General features: G+C 43.2%; 1 protein-coding gene across 1 annotated transcript; it reads right to left on the reverse strand.

Moving 5' to 3' along the window:
- Positions 1-4,402: 4,402 nt before the first annotated feature.
- Cpa2 (carboxypeptidase A2) lies at positions 4,403-27,429 on the reverse strand. The gene is made up of 11 exons (XM_034519088.2): positions 27,299-27,429; positions 24,664-24,745; positions 23,864-23,998; positions 23,277-23,372; positions 21,674-21,775; positions 19,591-19,689; positions 18,032-18,142; positions 16,814-16,904; positions 14,544-14,743; positions 11,431-11,515; positions 4,403-4,638 (listed from the first exon to the last, which is right to left on the reverse strand). The coding sequence occupies exons 1-11, from the start codon at positions 27,361-27,363 to the stop codon at positions 4,451-4,453; spliced, it is 1,254 nt and encodes a 417-aa protein (XP_034374979.1). The 5' UTR covers positions 27,364-27,429; the 3' UTR covers positions 4,403-4,450.

Consider the following 27,429-nt stretch of genomic DNA (forward strand, 5'->3'; position numbering starts at 1 on the left):
CTGACTGAGTCAAGCAGTATTTATAAGGAACCTGAGGCAGACGCATGTCCTCAGAGATGCTAATATGATTCTCCATCACCCTTCCAGCTCTGACAAGGCAGCACCAGCCAAGGCCTCCTCCATTCCTTTCCAGTGATGAAGGCCCAGCCTTTCCTTCCATTTGCAAGGCAGGAACTTGCTCCGCAGGCTGGGAATGTCTTACCCAGGATGCCTCATTACTCATCACTTGGCATCTAAGTGGCTTTTTTGTTGTTGTTGTTTTGTTTTGTTTTGTTTTGTTTCGAGTAAAGGGAAAGATCCCACACTGCTGGATGGAATTCATACTGATAGGAAAGGCCAGACTGTAAAACCTGGAATGAAGTTACCTCCAGAGTAATAAAACCTTTTATGAAAGTGAAGACTATCAAGCAACCTTAAGCCAACTCCAAGACTGCACACTTGAGAAACTTGACCAGAGAATTCAGCAAAGCAGATCATAAAGAAGAGAGATGGTGGCCTCCTTTATGGGTTTAAGGCCTGATTTTTTAGGATTCCATTAAGAAAAGAGAAATGTGAGTGGTGAACAATATAGGAAGGGTGTGTTATTCTGAATAAATTAAGTTTTCCTTAGGATCTGAACAATAGAGGGGTCTTAATGATGCTTGTTTTGTATTTATGTTTTAAATTTTATTTATTTATGTGTATGTTTGTGTGCTTGTATGAATTTATAAATACCATGTACATGCAGGTATCTGTGAAGGTCAGAAGAGAGCATCAGATTCCATCAGGTCCCCAGAACCTGAGATTCAGGCAGTTCTGAGCCACATGTGGGCTGGGAATCAAACCTGGGTCCTCTGCAAGAGCATACGAAGTCTTGACTTCTGAGCCATCTGTCCAGTCCCAAGTTTTCTACTTATTTTTGTTTTTGAGACATGAGCTCATTTTGCATCCCAGGTTAGCCTTGAACTCACAATCCTCTTGCTTCAACATCTCAAGTGCTGGAATAACAGGCCTGAGCCTCTAAGCCCAGCTTGCTCTTTCTTTCTTTCTTTCTTTCTTTCTTTCTTTCTTTCTTTCTCTCTCTCTCTCTTTCTTTCTGAAACAGGGTCTTTTCTGTAGTATTGGCAGTTCTAGAACTATGTAGACCAGTCTGGCTTCAACCTCACAGAGATCCTTCTGCCTCTGCCCCCCTTTCCCCCCCGCTGCCCCCCTTTTTCCCCCTCTGCCCCCTTCTGCCTCTGCCTCTGCCTCTGCCTCTCAAGTGTTTAAGGTGTATGCCGCCATCAGCTTACTTCCTCCTACTGTCCACATGGACTCACTCTTTCCACACCTGCTGAAGGGCAGTACATAGAACAAAGAATCATGGCTGGGAGTGTTGAAATCTATTCTGACATTTGTTAAAACATTGAGAAAGACATTACTAAAGATCATTATCAGGGAGCTCATGACTACAGCAGTAGGAGGCTTAGTTTAGTCTCCAGGCCAAATGCAACCAGGACAGTAGGATGAAGGGATCACTAGACAGAAAATTACTAAGAGGGAGCACTTCGGGAGGTGGATGATTGCTAAGCTTCCCTAAGAGGAATCATGCTAGAGGCAGGTCAAGGACATATCATCAACAGTGAGGGATAAGAAATTAACAATATCTTTATAGATGGGGTAGTATGACTTGCCATGTCCTTGCTAATATTGGTTCTGGCAGGGCCCAAGAACCAACCTAATTTAAATAAATAAATAAATAAGGTACTGGTTCCCAAGAGGCAGCCTCCATCAGATGTGGCAGAACCGTGCTCTTTATCTTCTCAGCCTGTCTCAGAGCTCTGTGTCCTCCTAACACTTACACCGACCTATGCCTGCTCTGTCCACCACAGAGGCAGGGCTCTAGTTCACACCAAGACAGACCACTTCCTTGAAGTTAATAGTAAGAAAAGCAAAGACTAGAGTCAGCTAGAAGAATGATAGAAACAACTAAGTGGCCGGGCAGTGTTGGCGCACGCCTTTAATCCCAGCACTTGGGAGGCAGAAGCAGGCAGATTTCTGAGTTCGAGGCCAGCCTGGTCTACAGAGTGAGTTCCAGGTCAGCCAAGGGTATACAGAGAAACCCTGTCTCGAAAAACAAAAAACAAAAAACAAAAAAAAAAAAAAAAAAAGAAAGAAAAAAAAGAAAGAAAGAAAAAAAGAACTAAGTGCCCAGAATTCTAGATGCTGAAACCTATTTTTCACTGTCTCCAAAGGAACACCATCCATCCATCCATCCATCCATCCATTTATCCATCAATCAACCAGTCAATCAATCAATCAATCAATGAGCAAACAAATCAATAAGTCTAAACCACTAACTGAGGTGAAGGTCTAAGGAGAATCTGTGTACAAGCTCAGAGACAGACATAATGTGGCATGAGGCAACAAGACCAAAGGATACACAGGAGCCAGACCTGGCACTTTATTCTTGATCGTGTCAAATGCATGAAGGAACTTAAGTCCATTGCTGACTCTGAAATGCTGCACTGTTTAAAATAAACAGTGAAAATCTATGGCTGAAATCCCAGCATTTGATGTATTGAGACAGGAGGATCACCTGGGCTACTTAAGTGAGACCCTACTTAAACACACACACACACACACATACCACAAAAGGTGAAAGATTGAGGCTTGTTACAAAATTATGCTATGTGAAATAAGTCCCACACTATGGGATTTTGGTTCTGATGTACCTTGAGTAGCAAAATTCATAGAGTACAATAATGCTTATAAGAGGCCAGCAGGAGAAGGCAATGGTGGTTTACCAGTTAACGAGTATGTACATATTTCAGTCTGAGATGATATGAAAGCATTCTGGAGATGGATATTGGTGATGTAGGTATAGCATAGTGAGCACACTTAATGCCGTTGAATTGTATTCTTGAAAATAATCAAGGGTGGCTAAGCAGGAATGGTGCACACCTTTGATCCCAGCATTTGGGAGGCAGAGGCAGGTAAATCTCTAAGAGTTCAAGGCCAGCCTGGTCTACAGAGTGAGTTCCAGGACAGCCAAGGCTACACAGAGAAACCCTGTCTTGAAGGAAGAGGACGAGGAAAGAGGAGGAGGAAGAGGAGGAGGATGAGAAAGAAGAAGAAGAGGAGAAGGAGGAAGAGGAGGAGGAGGAAGAGGAGGAGGAGGAAGAGGAGGAGGAAGAAGAGGAGGAAGAGGAGAAGAAGGAGGAAGAGGAGAAGGAAGAGGAGGAAGAGGAGAAGAAGAAAAAGAAGAAGGAGGAGAAGGAAGAGGAGGAAGAGGAGGAAGAGGAGAAGAAGAAAAAGAAGGAGGAGGAGGAAAGGAAGAATTATCATCATCACCACCACCACCACCATCATCTTCAAGGGGCCAGGCAAGATAGCTTACACCTTTAATCCCAGCACTTGGAAGGCAGAAGCAGGCGGATCTCTGTGAGTTCAAGCCAGCCTGGTTTACATAGAAAGACTTTGTCTCAAAAAAAAAAAAAAAAAAAAAAAAAAAAAAGTGTGATCAAGGGACAACTCTCCCGAGAGGGCCACACCACACCTCGGTCTCTCTTATTTTTTTGGGACTTTTTTTTGAGAAGCTTATACCCAACCCTTGGGTATGTCTTACTTTCTTCTGAGCTCTTCAAATTCTCTCTTGCTTTTAAAAGATTTATTTATTTCATTTTTAAGTGAGTGCTTTTCCCACATGTATGTCTGTGTATCATGTACCAGCCTGGTTACCATGTACTATGTAACCTTCAGATTACAAGAGGACATCACATGCCCTGGAGCTGAAGTTACAGATGGTTGTGAACCACCACGTGGGTGGGAATCAAACTGGAGTCCTCTGCAAGAGCAGCCGGTGCTCTTACGTGCCGAGCTTTGTCTCCCCATCTCTCTTTCTCTTAACCCTCATGCTCAACACAAATATTAAAATATCTTTGTTAGCCACTCCCTCCTCCAAAATAATCAAGAGTTGGGTGTGGTAGCATGTGCTTGTGATCTTGGCACTTAAGAGGTGAAAGACAAGAGTTCAAGTCCAACCTCAACTACCAAAATACCTTGTCTGAAAAAAATAAAACAGTAAATTTTATATCATGTATAACTTAGTACATTTTTTTAAAAGTTAAAGGAGGCTGTAAATCATTGACTTAGAACAGGCTAAAGAAAAATACACAGGTACAGCCCAGGGACTTGTGGCTTTGGAACAACAGAAGTCAGAGAATCAGGAGTTGGAAATGAAGTTCAATGGGGGAAGTGCTCACCTAGCAAATACAACTCCCTGGATTCAAATCCCAGCTCCTGGGAGGTGGGGGACAAGAGGTGTGTGTGTGTGTGTGTGTGTGTGTGTGTGTGTGTGTGTGTGTGTGTGCGCGCGCGCGCGCGCATGCTTAAATACTGTTTCCAGATTAGGGATTTTAAAAAAGGAATGATCAGAAGCCAGTTGTGCTTTACAACACAGAGATTTTAATGGTGTTTGTTCTGTAGATCTCTAATAGGGGTGGTCTCGTACATGCTCCATGATGGTCTTCAGGCCAAGCCAGGTCTCTTCTGCTGTGGGCAAGATCTGTTTGGCTGGCAGGAGGAAGCCATAGAAGCCCGTGTCTCTCAGTTCAAAGGCGAATGAGTATTTGATGCCAAGATCATAAGCCCAGTCAATGCTTCCGCCACTGGCCTGGTCTGAGGGACAAATGGAAATGAAATCTGACTGCACTGTTTCTGTAGACCTCGGGCCTCAGGAATAGGCACAGTCTACTAGGGGTTCATGATTATGACAAGAACCAGACCCCCAAAAAAAGCACAAACATAGTTTAAAACAACAACAACAAAAAAAAAAGGTGTTCAAATGGACACTATACTTAGCCTTTTAGTGTTCTCAAGAGCTTCCTGACTTTATTTACCCATTTGGAAACCATTTGCTCGATGCCTTAATTGGCACCTTCCCCTGTTTAGGGGGGACACACCATTTCCTTCTTCCAATGGCACATCCATTGTTTTCTCTAGTGAGATAGAACGGATTACAAATCCGGTGAGTAACTTGGTTCCTGGCCTCAGGGGATTCTCAGCGTAAGCCAGGAACAAACTCCCATCTGCTGTCAAATCACATGCCCAGTGCAAGGCATCATGGGTAAGCCAGTACAGTAATATGCACCTGAGTTAAGTGTGGCCACCAACATGGCACACAATGACGTAGCACATGATAAAGAAAGATGGCATTAGGCTACAAAGTCCTGAGGTATTCATGAGTTGGAAAAGCTAAGCAATTGACTGGCCCTGGGGCCCCTCCCAGGAAGGACAAGTTGGGGTAAGTAAAGTTGGAGGAACAGAGACCAGGGATGCTGTTACAAAAAAGACCAGGACTCAAGGTTAGTGTTGCAAATTACAAGACACCTGTCCCCCATCAAAAGCCCTGGAAGCAAAAGTGTTTTGGATTACAGATATTTTTGAAATTTTGAAATAAGCTTATACATGAGCTATCTTGAGGGTGGACCGGAATCTACACGTAAAATTCACTTGTGTTTTATATATACTTTATGTATTCATAGCCTGGAGATCAATTTATCACTATTGTTAGTGTACCTGTGCTTTCACTTAGACCCATCCTGTAAGAACTTTCCACTTGTGGCCTTCCACTGCAGGGGACAGTTTTAGAGTTGGGAACATTTTGGATTTAGGATGCTCAGCCTCTGATCCAAGGGTTTCTCTAACTGGTGACTGTCTCTCCCACAAGCAGCCACCACAGTACTCAGCAAAGAGAAAACACTAGTGACCACCTGACTTGAGTGAATCTCCTTGGGTTCTAAGATTACCACCTTGTACCTTTGGCAGACCCAATCCCACTGAGAGGTGTAGAGAGGACAAAAGTCTGGGCTTCAGACAGACTCTTGACCCTGCAAATCACTAGCTGGTGATATAAAGCAAGCCAGCTTATCTCTCAAAGTTCCAAAAGATTCGTGTATCAATGGGAATGAGTGACATCTTACGACACAGGGCAGCAAGAACTAGACATTAAAAGGTAAGCACGGCACTTTCTTTTGCTCACAAAATTCATCTTCATTGGCCCCTTTTACGCCTCTTTCAGTCTGAGGCGTGCTGTCCCCATTGTACAGAAGAAGAAACTGAGGTCAGACAATCTATGTAGAATACTTATTAGTCAGTAAATGTCAGTTATGAGCTAGCACCTGCCTGGCATGTACTAAATCCCAGGTTCAATCCTCAGTACTGTGGAAAAAAATAAAATCAACTGAGAGTCAGTATTATATGCTATATAATATAATACATAATATATAATATTAAATAAAATATATTATATATAATATATATTATGTATTATGTTATATATTATATAATGTATAATATTATATATAATAAAATGCATATTATATAATACATAATATATATTATATATAATATAATATATAATATTACATGATTATAAGTGTCATTATCAATTATCATTATCAATTATCAATAAGTAAGGAGTCCTGGTCAAATTAGATTATATCAGAGATAATGGTGGGGAACATGGCACCAGCCAACAATTCTACAGGTCTTGAGAGTTAGTGAACACTTTTATTTCATATAGTATTATCTTTGAGTCTCTCAACAAGCCATTTCCCAGATGGACCAAAACAAAAAGGATAAGTAACTACCCTGAAGTGACTTGGTTCCAAAGTGTCAGAACTATAATTCGGATACAGGGCTCTGTCCCCAGTGATTATATTCTTTCTCCTAAAGTTCTAACTCTCATGACTATGTGAAGCTCTTTCAAAGCCCTTTGCAGTCAACAAGCTACCCAGGAAATGTCTCAGCTACCAAAGATGTGCAGCTGGCCAAGACTTGGGGAACAGGTGCTCAGCCCAGAGCTGCATGCCAGCCTGAGTCACGAGGCAAGACACACTTAGCGAGTTCTTAGAGGACTGATTATTCTCCAGGTTAGGGTGAGGCAGGATCCCAGAGTCAGCACGGAGACAACCTGCAGCCAGGAGCTGCATGTCTGAAGGACCAGGGATCATATAGCAAACCTCTATGTGTCTGATATTTACTTATTGAAACTATCTTTGATACCTGTGTCCTCAGCAGGAAAAATACACTAACCCCCAGCCTTCCGAGGTCTAGAAAAAAAAGGTAAGATAAAAACCTAAATTCCTCATAATGAAATAGATGAGACTTGGGACTAGAGAAATGGCTTGGCTTCTCTTCCAGAGGACCTGGATTTGATTCCCAGCATCCACATAGCAACTAACAATTGCCTTAACTCCAGTCCCTGGGGATCTGATGCCTCTATTGGAAGACACAAGAGTGTGCAGACATAATGCAGACAAAACACCTATATACATATTATAAATAAACAAAAAAGTAAAAACTTAGTAGCTTAAAAATAAAATAATGAATTTAATAAAAAAGAAAGACAGAAAGGAGGAAAGGAAGGAAGGAAGGAAGGAAGGAAGGAAGGGAGAGAGAGAGAGAGAGAAAGAAAGAAAGAAAGAAAGAAAGAAAGAAAGAAAGAAAGAAAGAAAGAAAGAGGAAGAAAGAGATGAGATGTGTATAGGGACTTCAGGGGATACAGGATGCATTCTGCTGACATCCATCCTACATTCCAACTTCTACCCCAAGCCTGACAGACAAAGGCATGTACTTCAACAACTTAAGTTGTTGCCAGGGTCCCAAGCTAAGTCCACTTTTCTGTGCTCACTGCTGACACTGAGAGGCTCTGGAGAAAACCCTGAGCGATGAGGAGATGGCTCAATAAGCAGATTATTTTCCTATCATATATGAAATCCTGGACGTAAACCCCAGTACCACATAAACCCATTACAGTCCACACCTATAATCACAGCACTCAAGAAGCTGAGGCAGGAGGATTAGAAGAAACTTGAGATCACTCCTGGCTATGTAGTAAGTTTGAGCCAACATGGAATACATGAGACCTTGTCTAAAAAGCAAACAACAGCAAAGGTAAAGCCAAGACCATATGGAACATGGTTTTCAGTCTCAGCAACTGTTTGCAGATCAGTCTTCCCAGAGAGAAACCTAAAACACACATAACAAAACCCATTCAGTCCACTTTGGTGGTTAATTTTTCCATGGGAATATCTTCCCAAAAGACCATCTAACCAAAAGAAGGTCCTTATAAGGTATAAATCATAGGTAGCATCTCCTTACATAAAACTGAACAAATCCAAAGACCTTATAACTGAGATTTACCAATAAAATAGCAAATAACTAAGATGTAAATACAAAACACTCTACAGGAAAAGATGCTAACTTTAAACAGATGAATACAAAATATACACAGGCATTGACTCCAGCCAGTTAAATATGATTGTGTTCATTGACAACAAAAGTCATTAGTGAAATTAAACATGATAAGAAATATAATAAGTATTGAATTTTTTCCTATAAAGTTTAGTGTACCATAGATCTCAGAAACAAACAAACAAACAGAGTAAAACAGAAGTTCATTACCTAGGAAAAGAAACTCCCATGAGTGCTTATATTATCAGAAATATTTTTGCATTTCCATGAAGCATTCTGGATTTAATGAGTAAATCTCACAGCTCTGCCTTTTAAGATTTCCATTAAAGAAACCACAAGTAGCTGGGTGTGATGGTCCACACCTTTAAACCCAGGGCTTAGGAGACAAACACAGGCACATCTCTGTGAGGCTGATGCCACCCAAGTCCACACAGTCTCCAAAAAGATAAAAGCAAGCAAACAGAAATGAAAACCATAACTAACAAGTGGGCATTCCCACAAACTTGCCCCCTATAACCCCGGACCATTGTTGTAGCTCTGTCTGTGCTCACAGCACATCAGAGAACAGGTCCCTGTGCTCCCTGGTTGCTCGGTCCCCTCTTCTTGGCATCTCCATTGTGCAGTCGTTACACACATATATATTCATATGTGTATTATGTGTCTTAAAAGCAGACAAACACCACAAAATAAAAAACAGCCTCCTGTCCTTCTCATCCACTCTTCTGTATCTGCCAAGGCCACTAACGAACTAGTCACAGATACCCAGTGGAAAGTGTTCCTCCGTGAGGGGCTGACCTTTATATGGCTTTTATCGTTTTAACCACTGTCTCCTTTTTAATAATTGCTCTTCCCCGGTCTTTGAAACTCAAGGTCTTCAGCTTCTCTGCTTAGTCCCCTGGTGCCTCTCTCCTCCCAAGGTTCTTCCCACTCCAAATATCTCCTTGCTTTCCTGTTTCTAGCATCGTCCCCATATCAACCCTTCCTAAATCAATCTCTCTCCCTTTCTGCTCCTCCCCCCCCTCTCTGCAGAATCTCAGGGCCTACAAATCCAAATCCTGCACACTCAGCCCAGTGTGGTGACGCATGCCTTTGATCCCGGCACTTGAAAGGCAGAGGCAGGTGGTTCTCTGTGAGTTCAAGGCCAGCCTAGTCTACAGAATGAGTTCCAGGACAACAGGGCTGTTAGAGAAATCCTGTCTTGAAATTAAATAAAATAAGCCTGTGAACCTACAAGAACCTCAAACTCCATATTTCTTTGTTTTTTTTTTTTTTTTTTAAAGCTCCATACTTCTATATCCAAACCCATACTGTTTCCAACACTCCCCTTTTATGATCCAGAATGTCACCTCTCAGTGAGTGGCACAATCCAACGACCTTCAACAAGAAACTCCGTACCGCTGTCTCCTAAAGGCCGAGGGCCAATGGCATGTCCGAGAGCCACTGCGCATGCTCTGTGCACGCATGGCGAGTGCTCATACCCTGCTGTCGCCTGGACCATCATCTCCAACCGTAACTCCTCAGCTCCTGCTGGAGGACATATCCACTTCCAGTCCATGACCACTACATCGTCCGCTCAACACTTGAACTGCTTCACTGAAAACTCCAAGATGGCTTCCAGAATCCTTCAGCTGAAAGTCTCCACACAGCACACAAAATCCCACCCCTCGGCCACCCTTCCTCACATCTTTCACCCCAGCAATCCCAACCCTACTTGTGGCTCTCAGAGCCCTCCACGCAGCTCCATGCTTCAGTACCCTTGGATCTGACTCCTCAGAGTATCTAGCCCTTTGTTTCTTCGTCAGCTGCCTGATGGCTAGTCTTTAAAACCCTGCTTGCTTTCTATGCGAAGCTTCTCCACCGCATTAAATCCCCCACCCCAGTTTTACAATACTTTAGAAGCATGCATAACTTACTATTGCACACATATCCTAATATTCCTTTATTCCTTTACATTCCTGTTCATCTCTCTTCAAAATGACTCTGAGCAGGCAAGGTGGTTCAGCAGGTAAAGTTTGCACTTGTTGCAAGCCAGATGATCTGAATTTGTTGGGGGTGGGGGACACAGAAAGTGGAAAGAGAGAACTGACTCCCACAAGTTGTCTTCTGACCTTCACACATGCACGTACACACACACACACACACACACACACACACACACACTGCAAAAGAAACTGAGTTCTTGGTAGGTTTCTTGTATCTGCAGTACTTGGCATCAGGTTTAGCACAAGGCAATGCTTAATAAAAATCCTGCCAGATATAGAATCTGTCTGAGGCTCACGTTCTACTAGTTTCCAAAGAACCTTTGGGCACAGGACATTGTGTAATGGACACTTGACTGTAGAGTTTGGAGTTTCTGGCTTTATCTATAAGAAGGGACATTTAAACGGCATTTAAGGGGCATTTAAGGGAAATTCCGGCTGTGCCGAGATCACCAGTGTACCTACTAGAAGACAAAAAAGTCCCACAGAGTCTCCCAACAAACCTCTAGATGGATCCCTGCCTCGTCTGCCTTCCTGTCCCCATGCAGCTGCGTGTAACAGCAACTTTCCATTGGATCATCAGAGTTTCCTGTTGTTGCTATTCCTGTTGTTGGTTTTGAGATTTTGATACTGAAGACTGAACCCAGGGCTTTTGAACTCAGTACCTCATGATGCTAAGCACATACTCTACCATTGGACTAATCCCTCAGCTTCTAACTAGGTCCCCTTAAAGGAGTCACATCCATTCTTTCACAACCCACAGTTCATGAACCTACTCAAGACAGTAGTCACTCTTGGCCAGGAAAGGGAAGACTAATAAAAGAACATGACTTTTAGAGTAAGTGTCAGTAAAGGTTTCTTGTTTGTTTTTTTGTTTTTCAAGACACGGTTTCTCTGTGTAACAGCCCTGGCTGTCCTAGAACTGTCTATGTAGACCAGGCTGGCCTTGAACGCACAGAGATCTGCCTAACTCTGCCTCCAGAGTGCTGGGATTAAAAGTGTGTGGACAAGCCTAGGAGACAGCACAAAACTCACATCTCCAGAAATGATGTTATCGCATCATAAATATTTAATGGGGGAACCTAGACCTGGGGAAAACAGGTAAGGTTGGGTTCTGGGCACAAGGGGCACCGCTTTCGCCAGAAGGCAGTTTCAAAGCATTCGCCCAAATTCAAATGATGCTTCTCCTCTTAATAGGTCATTTGTTCAAACCTCTAGCAGGTTAGATACTTACAGATGACAGAACAGATGGGTCCCACTTGGTAACTGGTGCCGTGTAGTCTTTTCAAAGACTGGGCAGCCTTTTGGGCTACTTCATCCTAGAAGGAAAAGTGAACGGATAAAACTTTTCTCATGGGAAACCAGTTACCCAATATTCTAACATAGACTTGGGGGGGGGGGGGACTAGTTAATTGGACTCCTTCATTAGCTGACACAGACGTACACCCATTCCTTTCCTCTAAACCATTTCTCTGGAAAGTAAAAACATGTGTTTTTCTCCTGCTGTGAACATACAACATGATATAGCCATTCTATCATTATGCAGCCATTTTCCATGCTCCAGAATTCATTATTTTGTCACTAGATCTCCTTGTTTAGAAATATAAATAAATAAATAGAAATAGTATTGGTGGCCTAAGAAATCACTCAGTGGGTAAAGGTGTTTGTTGACAACAGCCTGAACTCAGTCCCTGTGACTCTCATGATAGAGGAGAGCCAGGTCCTGGGAGCTGTCTCCTGACTTCCACACAGACAAACAAAGTAAACAAATGCAGTATTAAATTTTTTAGGAAGTAGGCTGTAGAGATGGCTCAGCTATTAAAAACGCTGGCTTCTCTTCCAGAGGGCCTAAGTTCAGTTCCCAGCAACCACATGGTAGTGTGCAGATATATATGCAGACAAAACTATAATAATAATAATAATAATAATAATAAGAAGAAGAAGAAGAAGAAGAAGAAGAAGAAGAAGAAGAAGAAGAAGAAGAAGAAGAAGAAGAATTAATAATAAACAACTTGCCAGGCTGTGGGTAGTACATGCCTCAGCACTCAGGAGGCAGAGGCAGGTAGAACTCTGTGAGTTCAAGGCTAACCTGGAATACAATGAGTTCCAAGATAGCCAGGGCTGTTATATGGAGAAATCCTATCTCAACACACACACACACACACACACACACACACACACACACACACACACCCACACAAAACCACCTTTTAGAAAGTTTCGTAGGCTTAAGGGGACTACAGTGAACGTGCATGTACTGACCTCAGGATGTACCTGGGAAGTTTGTTCCCCACCCCCCCACCCAGTTGATCCCTACTGGCTTATTTTCCTGTGATTCTCTTGTTTCCAAGAAGCAGACCTCAGCAAAATATTTTCCATTACTCAAGAGTTCCATTTTTGACTGATTGAGGCTTTACTGTCCTTGCTAAGGATAAATGTAAGGTCTTGAACTTGGGTCCAGGAAAACAACTGTACAAATACCAGATGGGGAAAACCTGGCTCAGCCAAAGCCCCGGAGAGCCTGGGGGTTTCAGTTGTCAATGAGCCCAGCATGACTCAACAGCATGGTGCAACTGCCAAAAAGCTAAGGTGACCCTCAACTGCATCTGCAAGGGGAGAGAGAAGGGTGGGATGAAGAGCAGCTACAGCCACACTCTGCTTGAGATGGCTAACCTGCAACACAGGCCCTGCATCCACTTTGGGGGTGACATTTCAAGAACACAGACAATCAAAGCTGGCACTGGGAAAACAGCACCCTGGGAAAGGGTGGGAGTCTGGTCCCATGCTGTAAATCCTTAAAGGAATCAGGGTAGTTTGGAGGTGGGAGTACAGTATAGGAAGACCCAGGAGAATGGAGTGTCTAGTCTTTAAGTAATTCACAGCTTTATCTCCCACTAAAGAGTAAACTTCGTCAATATAGCCAGTGACAAAGCCGGGTTGGAAGGCAGATGACAATGACAGCAAGGGGAAACTCTAATAGTCAAACTTTTGTGCCGGAGGAACTGGCTCCCTTGAAGGCAGAGACACCCAGTTCTAGGCTGCAGTCTACAGAACTAGCTCACAGATACTCGAGTATGGGATCTGGACAACTGAAGATTATCTAGGTGTAAATATAGACCCATAAAAGAGATCTCAAGAGGGAAAGAAGTATTTCCAAAGGTATGAGGGGGTAGGGGAAGACATGTTACTTGAAAAGGGAAAAAGAACAGAACAGGACACAGATGGGGAAGAAGAAAATAGGAGCAAGAATCAACAGAAACAAAATTTTAAATGCCATGATGAAAACTAATATTTTGTATGCTGATTTCTAATTAAAAATAAATTATATTTAATTTTTTAAAGCATAAGCAGGGTGTATATTTAGATTCCTACCAACCTTGACAATTCCCCTCCCACACACACACACCCAGATGTAACTTTGGTAACAAAGTCCCCTTCAACCCTGAAAACTGTCCTAACAAACCCAAAAATCCAACTGATAAGATGAGAGATATATTTGAACTGGAATTATCTATTCTATGGCAGCCTGGGGCTGCTGGCAAAACTCTATTTGAAGGTAAATTGTCCAAAAGGTCTCAATTCCAGGCTTCTCCCTAACAGATGGGTTTCAAAATCAAAGCCTAAAAGCCAAATTGGAAATATTTGCACACTCTCTTCATCTGGGAACGCTGTTGCTCAGTTGTGTACAGCTCCCTGAGATGTCACCATCTGACCCAGGGCTGCAGCCAATCTGTTTATTTCTGAAATGGGGAAGATGACAGAAGGAACTGAGTTAGGGAGGAAAGCCTTTTAAGTACACATCATATACCAGTGCACTGTTGTGTCAGGTCACAGAGCGAAAGGCCCCATGGAAGTCTTAGTAAATTACGGGGTAGCAGTACCACTCAGCACAGAGCATCTGTCCAGCAGTCCGAGAACCTCAGTCCACATCCAGGTTACCTACCATGGGAATTAATGGTGGTGGCAGGCTCCTAAGGCCAGTTGTGGTAGTATACACCTGTATCCCAAGCACTCAAGACACTAAGACAGGCAGGAGGATCATAACTTTGCAATTTTATAGCCAGCTTGGACTAGGCTACCCATAATAAGACCCTCTCAAAAAGAAAAAGAAAAAAAAAAAAAAAAAAAAAAAAAGCAGATTCCTCGATCATCGGTGTTAAGGCACCATTAACTTCTATGAATTCTATTTACCAAAGAAACATAGTCTGCGTTGGGAGCATGTCTGGTTACCTTCACAGCCTGTCACTAAAATTCCTCCTCCTCAGTATCTAACTTTATGAATGGAACTTCACTTGTCCACGCAACAAATTCGGTCATTAAACTCAAAATAACAATGTAGGAACTCACCAGCTCGTTAAAGTCATTTGGCTTGGTACATTTATAGCCATAGGGGAACATGAGCAGTTGGGAATAGCTGTGAAGGGTAATGAAAGCTTTGACCTTCCCGTGGCTCTTGATGAAGTCCACTATGGATTTCACTTCAACTTCAGAGTTGGGCCTGGGTCCATGGTATGATTCAGAGCAAGGGTTGCTACTGGCTCCAGGTCCTAGTGGGATGAAGAAAGAAGAAGCCTAGTTAGGACAGATGCTTTAAGAAGACACTGTAGCTGGGCAGAGGTGGTATACCAGTACTCAGGAGGTAGAGGCAGAAAGATTTCTGAGTTCAAGGCCTTCCTAATCTACAAAGTGAGTTCCAGAACAGCCAAGGCTATAGTACAGGGAGGATGTTACCACGTGCATGAATTTCATAAATCAGAATAAGCCTATGCTTGTGTTAGGTCGAAATCCCTGCTCTGAGGACATGGCCAGGAAGCAGAAATGAACTCATCCTAGACATATCTCTTCTTTTAAAATATGGATCCTCTGTACAGCAGAAGAAGCTATCAGATTAGATCATCTCCCCTCTGTGGGAGCTGTTGGAGGAAGAGCTCCTGCACTGGCTGGGGGTTTTGTAACCTCGATTTCTGGGACCTCTTCAAATCTGTAGAGTTCAAGAGTAGAAGTTTCTATGCATCTGTATTTCCAAGTCACAAAGCCACCAATGTAAGGAACCTCTGACACGCTTTCCACCAAGAAGAAATCACAACATCTGACAAGGCCACCTTTGACCTTGATTCTCTCAATAGCTATAGTTGCTCAAGATGCCTGAAACCAGGGTCACTACAGGCCTGGCAAGGGTTGGGAATGCTTGAGAATCTCTTTGAGAGCAGGTGAGGGCTGAGACTTCCCAAGCTCTCTACATGAACCAGGCAAAATCCATGTAAATATAACTTATGCTATCTTATGTTAAAGTTATTTAAGAACAATGTTTCAGAGGGGAAGTGGCATTGAATTACTGGATCTGGTTCAATATTTGGGCTCTGGTGCTTTGATTATGTTTTTCCTATGCAAAATAAGAAGAAGAATAAATCATTAAAGCAATGAATGAAGTTACCACTCATGCGTGCCCCATCACTCCTCCCTAGTGGGTCCTGTCTCAGTTCTATAACTCTCGAGAATTCATTTGGTTTACAAATATTTAATGATTGCTCTCTGTGTTGCAGACTTTGTGCAAGTTATTAGGAAAAAAGACACAGCACCTAGCTTTAGGGTTTGTAGTACCTAATCTTCATTGTCATCTTAACTAGATTTGGAACACGTAGGAAACCCTTCTCTAGAAGGTTCTGAGATTTTTCCAGAGACGTTTAACTGAGGAGAGAAAACCCACCCTAGATTCTGAAAGCCGTTCGTAGCACAGTCCCACAGGCTGAGGTGCTTAGGTGAGTCAAAGGGAAAGAGGGACCCCACCTGAGCAGGAGCACCTATCTCACTCTACTTATGGACCAGGGACAAAATACAAGCACATTCTTCACGTTCCTATAATCACCACGCTCTCTCTGCCGTGGTGCAACGCTCCTTCCAACTTGTAGCCAAAATAAACCTTTTTTCCCTTGAGACGAAGCTTGTCAAGTATTCAGTCACATCAATGAGAAAAACAACTAACGTACTGTTACAGGAAACTAGTAGGAAAAAAAAAATAACAAATTTCAACTCTGTGATTAGTGAAACAGGTTTAACTGGTGCCTAAAAGCATAAAAGAACCCCCAACTGGCTTGCCAGTGGACTCCCAAAGAGAAAAGCTGAAGTCAATAAAACCAAATGAGCAAGCTAACATTTTATCTTTGACTGTAATTCGAAAATCCGTTTCTTAATTCCATTTGTCCTTTTTTGTTTTTTAAGTTTTCCTTCTCGAAGTATCTACCAGATGATGTAATGCTTCTCTTCCTTATAGATCCTAACCCCCTCTAGCGGTTGGTTCAGCGCCTCCTACGCCCCCGCCATTGTGCAAAGCCTGGCTTCTTTGGCTCAGAGGCTGAACCCGGCTACAGCCTGCGGGGGGAAAACTAAGATGTGAAGCAAACCGTAGTAAGTGCTGCCTGGAGCTGTGACAGGGCTGCACTCCCGTGAAGGGAGAGAATTTGGTGAAGTGTTTCAAAGAGGGTTTTAAATGACTTGAATCCTAAATGGGCAAAACAAGCTGAACACTGCAGCGCCATGCAAACCAGTCGGTTGGCCAGAATTCAGTCTGGTCATCCCTAGGGATGACTGTTGGTATCAGCCTGACACCCGGTGCTCACCTCCGAAATTTGCATCCCAGTTCCGATTAGGATCCACACCAACACAGAAGCTTCCCGACTGTTTAGACCGGGTCTTTCGCCACATACGATTCTTTAAACAGCCAACCAAATATGAATATGGGGGAAGAAAAAGGTGGTCATTCCTTCTGATCCGCAGGTCCCTTTCTCCTGTGTTCGTTCCCTCCCTCAGAACTATTTCTTTTGCCCAGAACTGTCAAATGGTCCCCATACCGGGTTCACTTTATGTAAATAAATGCCTGCCAAACCATGTTCCATGAAACATGGATTTGTTAAATGCTAGCCACTACCACAACAACAGGAGAGACAGGAGAGAGAGAGAGAGAGAGAGAGAGAGAGAGAGAGAGAGAGAGAGAGAGAGAGAGAGAGAGAGAGAGATGGAATTTGTGAGAGAACAGTAGTTTAGGAAAATATGGGACTAAATTGGTAACCTTACTACAGAACTGTTATTGTTATTCAATGTATTGTGTTGTTGTTGTTGTTGTTTGTTTGTTTTACTGAACCTCTAAGAGATCTTAGGCTGCATTCCTCTGGCTTGCCTGTGGACCCCATATCCATTCATGCAGTGTCTCGCACTGTGAGCTGAGAACGTCAGTCTCTTTGAAAATGCTTCTGTCATTGTCACTGTTATCTGCTCTCTACCAGAATAAAGTTGAGATTCTGATCCATCCTGAATATACATGAGGTCACAATGCCATAGTGGTGCTTTTGTGACAGTGTCTTAGGGGGAGGGAGCCTATATAACTCCTTTTAGTGATATTACAGAGGATTTCTTTGACAAATTGTGAGTAAAAAATGCTAGGATGCATTGTGCTGCCTACTTAAGTCCTGTAGCAATCTAACTGTCAGCGAGTAATATCTGCCTCTTCTTTTCTATCACACACACACACACACACACAATCTCAGAGATAATTGAAACAAATCTCCTAGGTGACTCACTGCAAGCCCAGCACTTGAATAATCCAGCATAACAGCTGAAATGGGCTCTGGCTGAGTCAACACGTGAAGACATCGAGTGTCAGAGTAAGAAGCAATTATAAACATTTCCGGGTGCCACTACTGAGAGAGTAAGTATTCTGCTTTGAGTAAATCAAGAACAGACAGATTACTTTTGTTTTGTTTTCCATGTCCCTGCATGTCTTAAGTCCCGTGGACATAAAAAGAACACAAAACAACAAATAAAATAATTGAGTGGCTTACGGTGGTTTGGGAGAACACATATCCATCGGGGTTTGTGACAGGCAGCAGGAAGATATCCAGGGTATTAAGAAGAGAAGTGATGGCTGGATCAATTCCATAATCAGAAGCAATCTGAGGAGAGACATAGACTTTAAATCTTACCACCCACTTTGCCCAGAAAATGCATTGCAAAATATTATGGCACTGTGGTTTTGTGGTTTATTTGGGGGTTTGTTTGTTTGTTTGGGTTGCTGTTGTTACTGTTGTTGCTGTTTCCAAACATGAATTAGGGGCCACTGTTGATCAATGGGAAACTTTCAAATCCCTTGGAGAACAGTATTTTGCAGCATCTATAATGTTCCTTTCTGATGCCAGCATTTTCTTATATTAAGTAAATATCCATTTTTATTTTTCCTTATTAAGTAAATATCACCTATCTATTCTCTTAGAACTAGCAACCTCTCTCCCTGGCTTTTTTGTAGTGAAGTTTTTTGCAATGGTGGGCAATGGTATGTGTGGCTTATTTGGATCTATGAACCAAATTTTTAAAACTTGATATTCATTAATCCTCCCATAGGGTGACTTTCCAAAAGAACTCAGGCCCAACATCAGATTATTTAAATATGCAGGGACTTTGCTAAAGATACGGAGAACCGGAGAACCGGTTAAATTCCATTTGGGGAATTACATTTTGACTGCAATCAATTGCAGGAGAGCTGAAGTTTCTGCCGGATTAAAATGTATTCATTTCCTGTGCTCAGCCATCCTAAGGCATTATTATTCAACTGTTAAATATCCATTTCATAATACCCTAAAGGTAACCGCATTTTAATTGAAGGGGAAAATGTATCAGTCGGCATGCACGTGGTTGCATATGCTTGAATGGTCTGATGTAGATTGATTTCCTTTGCTCGTGAATTAACATTCTGATTTATAGCATGTCATTTTGGAATTACTTAAGAAATACCAGCCTAGGTCACACCCAGCATCGTGTCCTGGCTCTTGTGCCAAGGACCATGTGGAAGCGAGAGATTGCTGCTACATTCCGACTTCAGAATCAGATTTGGGCAATATTCAGAACGACCCACACGCCCTCAGCTCGGTTCACCTTAGATCTGTAGGTTAGAGTCTTCTCGCACGTGTTTCCATTTGCTCTCTGAAGCCCTTTCAAGACTTTGTTGTGGAGGCGCCTCCCTCTAAGTACCAAGCTTTCCTCCTGCTCCGAGGCTGAAACTCGACACCCCTTACCCGTACCCGTACCCGTACCCGTACCCGTACCCGTACCCGTACCCGTACCCGTACCCGTACCCGTACCCGTACCCGTACCCGTACCCGCCACCCTTTCCAATTCTTCTAGCTTGCTGTGTTTTTTAACAAGGGGCCCAGGGACTCAGTACCACGGTCCTAGATGGGATAATACCAAAGAAAAGAAAGCTTGGCTGAGTCTGTTTCCTGCCGGTGTAGTAAGAGGGGATTTGGCTGAGAGCGCTCGCAATCAGGCCCACCAGGGCAGTGTGTGTTTGCTTAGAGAACCTAACTCCCCAAAGACAAAATATGTGAGGAATTTTAAGCAAAATGACCTTATTTGCTGTCCACAGTGCAGTAGCTTGTGTAACCCACTCTCGAGCGTGGATCCCCGCGTCAAGCCAGATGGCTGGCTTGTCTCCTCCGGTGCTGAACTGCAAAACAAACAGAGCGATGGAAAAGGCTTCCCCCCAGTAGGCGCCTCTCCCCACAGGGTCTTTCTCTGTCCCCTTTCTGTTCTCCATGGGATTAAGAGAACAAGAGGAGATGGGCAGGTGACACTGGCTTGATTCTTCTGTCAGTTTGTTTAGTCCCTTTCTTAAAGAGACAGAGAGAGAGAGAAAGGCTTAAATGCAGATTGAGAAGCAAAGCAAAATTTCCCTCCCTTAATGTTTGTAAAAAAATATATATATTCTATTGCAGATAATGTAATGAAAATATGCTCGCATTATAAATTAGGGAAGAAACAGGTTTCAGGCAGTACGTCATTCTTTTTTAAAAGATTAGTTCATGTGAGAGGACGCATACAAGCAAATGTATGGGGGTGGTGAGGAGAGGGTGAGGAACGGAAAAAAAAAGAAAAAGAAAATATTTACAGCTATCATCCTATAGTGAATTCGAGTTGCCAAAGCTATTCCTCGCCCTTTTTGTATGTTCCTCTGTTTTTCAATGTTTATGCACGGATCTATTATTTCTGTTCTAAGAATCTCATCAGAGCCTTCTGAGCCCTCCATCAAAACGGGACTGTGTGCTCGCATGGCGCTCTCCAGCGCTTCAGTTGTATAATCTAAGTGACTGGGTTATTTGGAACAGTGGCCTTGCCAATTGGATCACTAAATAGGAGGAAAAGATGATTTTCGCACCATCAACTTCTACCTCCGTGCAGTATTCCAAGCCCAACAGATAAGGTAAATGAGAAATGCAAATTCTTGCTAAGATTTTCACATTTCACAGGTTTGGGAAAGTTTTGTTGAAAATGTGTTGAGTCTTTTCCTTCAGAGTGCTCAGATGTCAAAAGTAGGAACTTAAAAAAAAAAAAAAAAAAGTCTCAACCACCAAACCACTTGGAAAAATCGAAGGCCAGAAAAAACCAAGACCGGAGAATTCCGAGTTCCCTGACTCAGAGGTAGGCCAGACCGCAAAGAAAGTGACAGTAGTAAGCACGCAGTCTAGCCGTCCAGCAGTGGCAGCTACCCCTCCCAGGCCAGCTTTGGGGAAATTGCTCCGGAGAAATCCACGTCCCAGTTAGTCAGTTGGTTCCTAGCCACAACGTTTCCAAATTTAGTAGGGCGTTGTGACATTACCTCCCCCATACACACCCCTTAACAAACTCTTTCTAGGAAGTCTGGGGAAATAATTTTCACTGTTTTTCTGAGCAAAGTGCAAATGCTTGAATCTATCATCCCGAATACTGTTAGGGGTGACTAGTCACAGCAACCCTTAGCGGGTGTTTTTTTTGTTTTGTTTTGTTTTGTTTTGTTTTGTTTTTTAAACTGTCAGGGGAAAAAAAGCCTTCATTTCAAAGCATTACCTTTGCATTTAGTTGTCTGTCATCCTCTGCACACTGAGAAACTGGTTTTGTTTTTCTGTTTTGGTTTGGGGGTGGTTTTTTGTTTGTTTGTTTGTTTCTTGTGTTTTTGTTTTGCTTTGTTTTTGCCTTTTTAGTGCGGTTCGAACAATTACTAGGTGCTTTTTGTTTGCTTGCCTGTTTGTTTTTGTTTGTTTTTAAGCTGGCTTTTACAAGAAAAGAGAGAGGCAAAGAAAAAATCCGCAAAGAACTCCCACTTTGATTAATTTCCCCAGTGCTCGCCCGCCCCTCCCCCGCGCCCGCCGCCTCGCCTGCTCGGCTCCAATTGGCGCGCTCGGCCCGGCTCCCCGCGAACGCATCTATCAGGACACATTAATTCTCTCCTGCAGACCTGCGTCAGCGTGCAGGAAAAGAGAAAAAAGAAAAAGGAAGGGGGGGCGGGTGGTGGCAGGGATGCTCAAAACCAGTAAAGACCGGTTAGGAAGGAAACAGGGGAGAAAAGGAGAGCGAGAGAAAGAAAGGGGGGGGGCTACTCTGCAAGCCCAGCTGGGAGGAGCGGGATTCTAGAAGCATCCTGAGAGACAAAACAAAAGTCACTGCTCCCTTTATACCTTGAGCACATTCATGGGCCGATTTTCAAAAGATGAACCGATATTCACTTTGCTCACTAGACCAGGGTTCTCAGCCACAAGGTTATCCATTTCTTGGTAAATCTGGAAGGTTCAAATGATAAACAGGCATCTGTAATTGAGTGACCAAGCGAATGCAGCTATTAGGGTCTTGTCGCCCTTTTATTCCCGGTTTCTCTGCATCCCGGCTGGGGGCGACAGGAAGCCATCACGGGGATGATGAGTCACTCTGAAAAAAAAGAAGCCATCTTGCCGCAGCAGAGCCGGTTCTTTCCAGTTATGTGCAAAGTAAAACGGCACTTGTCTGATTTGCCTGTGGCTTTTTTTCCCCCCTAGACCATGTCCAGCAGGGAAGTCCTTCACCTTAACCAGCAAACCGTAGTGGCACCAAAAGAGATGTGGCCGGCTTGTGCTCCGAAATACAAAATGCGCAAGAGCAGGCCCTGGGACAATGGGGACATCCTCCAGTCACTGGCTACTCCGACCCCAATTTTTAAGGCTCATTGAAATTCTAGGCATTCTTAATACATCAAGACTTCGACCATTACAGAGACAGACCTGAAACAGTATCCAGCTGTTGCCAGCATTTGCTGCTGCAAACACCTATTTGTTAGATCGGCAAGTGGGAGAGAGCACGCTTCTTTTTTTTTTTTTTTTTTTTTTCAATTCTTTCACATTCTTCTTCTAGCCGGACTAAGACACTTTTTTCTTAAGGGGGAAGAATTTTAGGAAGGTAACAAGACACATATATAATATATATTACCGGGCGGCATTGCCCCCATGTTCAATCGCGCTGGTATTTCTGGCATTGAGACAAATGAACAAATCCATTCAAGTCATATCCCTTCCCTCCTGCAATCGTTTTAAATAGCTTTTACCACTAAATAAATTATGGAAAAAAATTTTAATACATTTTAAACTTTATTTGTTAGCTTATTGCCCCCTAAGTCTTTCCTATTCTTCTCGTCTCTTGACTCCCCATTGTTACTGCCAATCAGACAGTACAGATAAATAGATCCAAACCAGCTTCCCCCAAAGGCTTTGTGTCACACTAGTAAGTGCAGTGCATTCCAAGTACCTACATAGCACATGGCCCTGATAGAGAAAAGAATGAGATCCAGAAAGGCAGAGATTAAACTTTTTGCTACTGTGTGACCTTGGATCAGTGTGCACTTTGGGAGCCCCCTACATACAGGCAGACCCTTGTGTGGGAGTCAGCTGATTCAAAGTGGCCCCTGACACATCCAAGACCACAGTTAATCGTCGCTCTTGAGTGACTCTGTAGTCTATGCAGCTTAAAAATCGGCAAAGGAGTGTTGTGGGACGAGTGTGAAATAGCTATTTATGGACTCACTTAAAACATTCTTGACACCTCCAAAATAACTGCGGTTGTTGGGATGGACAAGCGGACTTCAGTTCCTGCATGAAGCAGGCACCGATTACAAAAGGAAGCTTTTAGGAAGCTGGGAAATAAAAGGAGAATAATGTCTAGGTTATCAAATCACACCCCCTCCCCTCAAGAAATAGCCTTGTCCTCAGAGAAAAGAGCAGCTGGTTTCTCTGATCTTCATTTTGAAATGCCTACCTCTTCCAGGGTATGGTAGGCCTCAAAGTTGAAGTTACCACCACGCTCTCTTTGCTGGTTGAACAGCATTTCTTCACGTTCTTGATCCAAGAGAACCTAAGGTGAAATAACGCTATGATTTGCATTGTGTCAGCAATGCATTCAGTCTAGTGGAGTAAATCACCTGCTGACACTTGGTCCCCAGGACCAAGCTTTCCTCACTGGGTTTACATCATGTCTACCGGGCTCTGGGTCAAATACCTCTTATTCTGGTAGTACTCTGAGAAGGAATGGGGAGTATGCACAGGCTGGGAGCCAGGTAGCAGCTGCAAGCTGACTGGGTGACAGAGCTTAGAGGGCCTTCCGGCCATCTTGTGGCTCAGCCTGCTTTTCTGAGTTAACCTCTAATTAAAAACTAATTGAATCACAGATTGGTCTCCTTCCATGTGCATGAAACTCAAGAAGGAAGAGGAGATGTGCCTCCCCGACATCCTGCATAGGAGTTCACACTGATGGAAGACCCATGTGAAACCCACAGGTCCCTTTCCTGGCAGAGCAGGAGGAGGACCAGCAGGCCTCTTTGCAAGTCTGTTCTCTGACACACTTACTTGAACATCTTCGATCATGATAGAATAAGCAATCCCCTGGGACTCCAGGAAAACTTTGACGGCCTGGATGCTGGCCAAAGGAACTCGGACATGGACTGTCTGCCTGGGGACGGTGGGAGATTTCCAAAAATCAAGCTGAAAGGAATAAAGATAATGATGGAATCGCTCTGGGAGAAATAGATAGTTGTATACTGACGAATTTCAATAATGCAATTGGGTACCAAGTTTATTTTGAGGCTATAAAATCAGAATTGTTCCAGAACCACTGGGATACAGCAACAAGAAGTTCTGTGTACCCAAGGGTCAGCAAATATGTTGTTTTCAGCACATGCACACCCCATGGCCAGATATTAAAATTGGAAGAGGAACAGATAGATGATTTTGAATTATGGGAGGTCTTTTTAAAAAAATAAAATCAATCTGGCACTCAAGAGGTCCAATTCATTTCATCATGGAGTATTAATGCCATAAATTATTTTAAAGGGGAGATAATGAGTTGAAGGCGCTCAGCTTTCACATTTCCCATCTTCTTTTTCCCCAAGTCTTACAGTAGTCCTGTGAGATATGAAGAATGATATTTTTTTTCTCAATTTTCTGATTGGGAAAATGAATCACCAGGAAAGAAGGCGATTCGTTCAGCGCTGTAGCGTTGCTGCTGAAGTCCAGCTTTTCGGAAATGGGGCTCTAAGAGTCAGCCTCCCACATTACCTCCAAGGAGTCAAAATACAGATCAGAAGAGCTGCCAGTCATGCTGACTGTATTTACTGGCAGGGGGCAAACGTTGCCGGTCTGACAGATACCTGGAGATGCTCCTCAGCCTCCAACTGCAGCAGAGTTTTAATTTGCTCTTCATTACTTGGGATGATCTCAAGAACTTGATCTCTGAAATATATTAACCACAGACATGATCTTAAAAGGCAAACCTGTTCACCATTTTCCTGTTGCTTTTTGCTCCAGTCAGATTCTGTGTGGAGATGAATGCAACAATCAATAATCTCTTTCACAAGCCAGAAACTAATAAATCGTATACTGACCCACATCTCCAGAATGAGGAGGTGATCAAAAGGCTTTATTTCCTCCAAGGAAATGCTATCTAAATAATAATTAAGAGGTGTACATGCTCCTAGCAGGAAGCTTGCCGTTAAAGTTTCCTTTCCTTGAGATAATGAGTATTTGTCAAATAACACCTGCTGCTCATAAAAGTTCTGGCTCTTAAAACTTGTCTGTTCCTGCTTTTCAGGGAGGAACAAAAAAAAAAAGAAGATGAAGAAAGAAAGAGGAAAGGGAGAATAATTAATCTGGTGCTCGTAAGAGGAATTAGATCCACATCTGGGGAGACACGAAGTTTTCTGGTTGCTTTTTTTGTTTGTTTGTTTTATTTTTGTGACTGAAAATAAAACAGACAGACTATCAACTCCAGGTCCATTGGGCTAAACAAACTTGGGGCACATCGAGAGAAACATTAAGGCCCAGGCAAATCAAGTGGAGGGTCGTACCCATATGCTCAAGCACACATAAGCTCTAAGGAAAAAAAAAAAAAAGGTATCAAACTGGCAAGTGTTTTGTTAGCAAAAAGTTTGGGTGGAAGAGCCTTTTGCTCAGCAGCAGAGCCTTTTCTTTCTCTGTCCGTTTTCCAAGCAGGCTGACTTCCTGTTCACGTGCTCTGGAGAAGGAACAATGCAATGAGTTACAATAGAAGGGGTGAGGATGGGAAGCCAAACCTTCAGATACAGCTCCACATGGTTTCCACGGTTCTCCCCTGTGACACACAAGTGGCACAACATAAGCTCTTCCAGACCCTTCTGCCCGCAAGTAGCCATCTGCCACAAATGGTCTGAAAATTCCTCCATTTGGGCCTCATTACTTTTAGTTAATACATGGACTCCCAGGAGTCTGTCTTTAAAATGTGGGGTTGGGGGCTGGAGGGATGGCTCAGTGGTTAGAGCACTGACTGCTCTTACAAAGGTCCTGGGTTCAATTCCCAGCAACCACATGGTGGCTCACAACCATCTGTAATGAGATCTGATGCCCTCTCCTAGTGTGTCTGAAGACATCTACAGTGTACTTATTAAGTATATTAAATAAATAAATAAATAAACAAAATTTAAAAAAGATAAGGTGCTGGGAAAAGGAACACATTAAACTGGTAGTACCTGGTATGTTTTCTAAGACACCACAGCCCAGAAGTTGCAGAAGTTGCTCAGCCAAAAAGGGAGGGGTGTGACTTTAAAAAAAATCCTTCATAGATTTCTAACGCATACTTAGTCAACGTTCTAGAAATCCTAAAGTTCATTTCATTCTCTGATTCCCAAATCGAATTGGCTTCATTAATTTCATTAATAATTTATTATTTATTTACTTTCATGGCTTCATTAATTCCCTTGGGATACTCTCCAAAAATGCACCCTTACCAAATTGTAGAACCGGGCCTGGTGTGGGTGGCTCACACCAAGAAGCCTGGAACTTGGGAGGCAAAAGCAGAAGGAAGGCTACAAGGTTGAGGGCAGCCTAAGTCTTATAGGCAGGCTGGGGCTGCCCGGGCTACAGAAACGAACAAACAAAACACAGGAATGAAAGGATTTCAAAACACAGGTGAGTGAGTCCTAAAGCCAGGAGAAGCATCACCTGACACCTGCAGCCCCCACTGACCATCCGACTGATCTTACTCCTGGGGAGGCCCTACCACCCAGATAAGAAACCTGAAAACAGGAAGACAAATGCTGACAGGAAGGGTAAAGTCCAGAGAGGTGGGAAGTGGGTGGGAGACAGACCCTCACAATGCGCCTGAGGCAAGTACAGACATAGTGTCTCTTCCCTGCTGTCTATCAGCCCCACATTCTGACCACTTGGAGGGAAACGGGTGAGGTCAGTTCTGTGAAAATTCATCTTTGCAAAATGGAGTCATTCCTGTCACAGCCCATAAAATATTGTCTAAGGTCGTGGGAAAGGAAGAGAAACAGGTCTTAAACTCATCTCACAGAACCAAGTCTCCCAAAGACAGCCTGCCCTATCTTTAAAGCTATTCTTCCTCTGTAAATGATGGAGGAACTCCCAGGCTCGGTCTTAACACTAACTTCACACAGTTATTGTCCTTGGTCTCCACTCAAAGCCTGCAGGTTCCCACGGGCACTGGAAGAGTCAAGGCACTATCGTTCAAAATACATTTCTCCCTCATGTAAAATCCCTAGCCACTCCTCCGTTGTCTGTACATTGTAGAAGCCACCACAGCCGGTGAGTGTGCCGACATGCAATCCTATTCTTATTATCTCCTCTTTGATCAGCTCCTACCTTTCTTGATCTCTCCCCACAACCTAAGAGGGCTCTAAAAACACAGAGCATGGACATCCCTTATTCTGTGACCAAGCTGTGGGCATATGAGAGGTTTCGGGAGTCAAGTAAGTAGAATCTAAGCAAACACCAGAAAGTGTCACTTACCCCACGAATGTTTCTTGACAGTAGATATACCCAAATAGGGCAACCAATAACAGGGTCAACCTCATGGTCAATGCTTTCCCAGAGTCCAGAGTTCAGAGCCCTTCCTGGACTTTATAGGGAGCAGGGCTGAG

Source organism: Arvicanthis niloticus, chromosome 15, assembly GCF_011762505.2.
Source record: "Arvicanthis niloticus isolate mArvNil1 chromosome 15, mArvNil1.pat.X, whole genome shotgun sequence".
Classification (NCBI taxonomy): domain Eukaryota; kingdom Metazoa; phylum Chordata; class Mammalia; order Rodentia; family Muridae; genus Arvicanthis; species Arvicanthis niloticus.

Coding starts and splice junctions, on each gene's coding strand:
- Cpa2 (XM_034519088.2), bottom strand. CDS start 27,363: ATGAGGTTGACCCTGTTATTGGTTGCCCTATTTGGGTATATCTACTGT. Junction 23,373..23,863: donor TCATGATCGAAGATGTTCAA/GTAAGTGTGTCA, acceptor ATTTCACCTTAG/GTTCTCTTGGATCAAGAACG. Junction 14,744..16,813: donor CTGGGATGCAAATTTCGGAG/GTGAGCACCGGG, acceptor TCATCCCACTAG/GACCTGGAGCCAGTAGCAAC.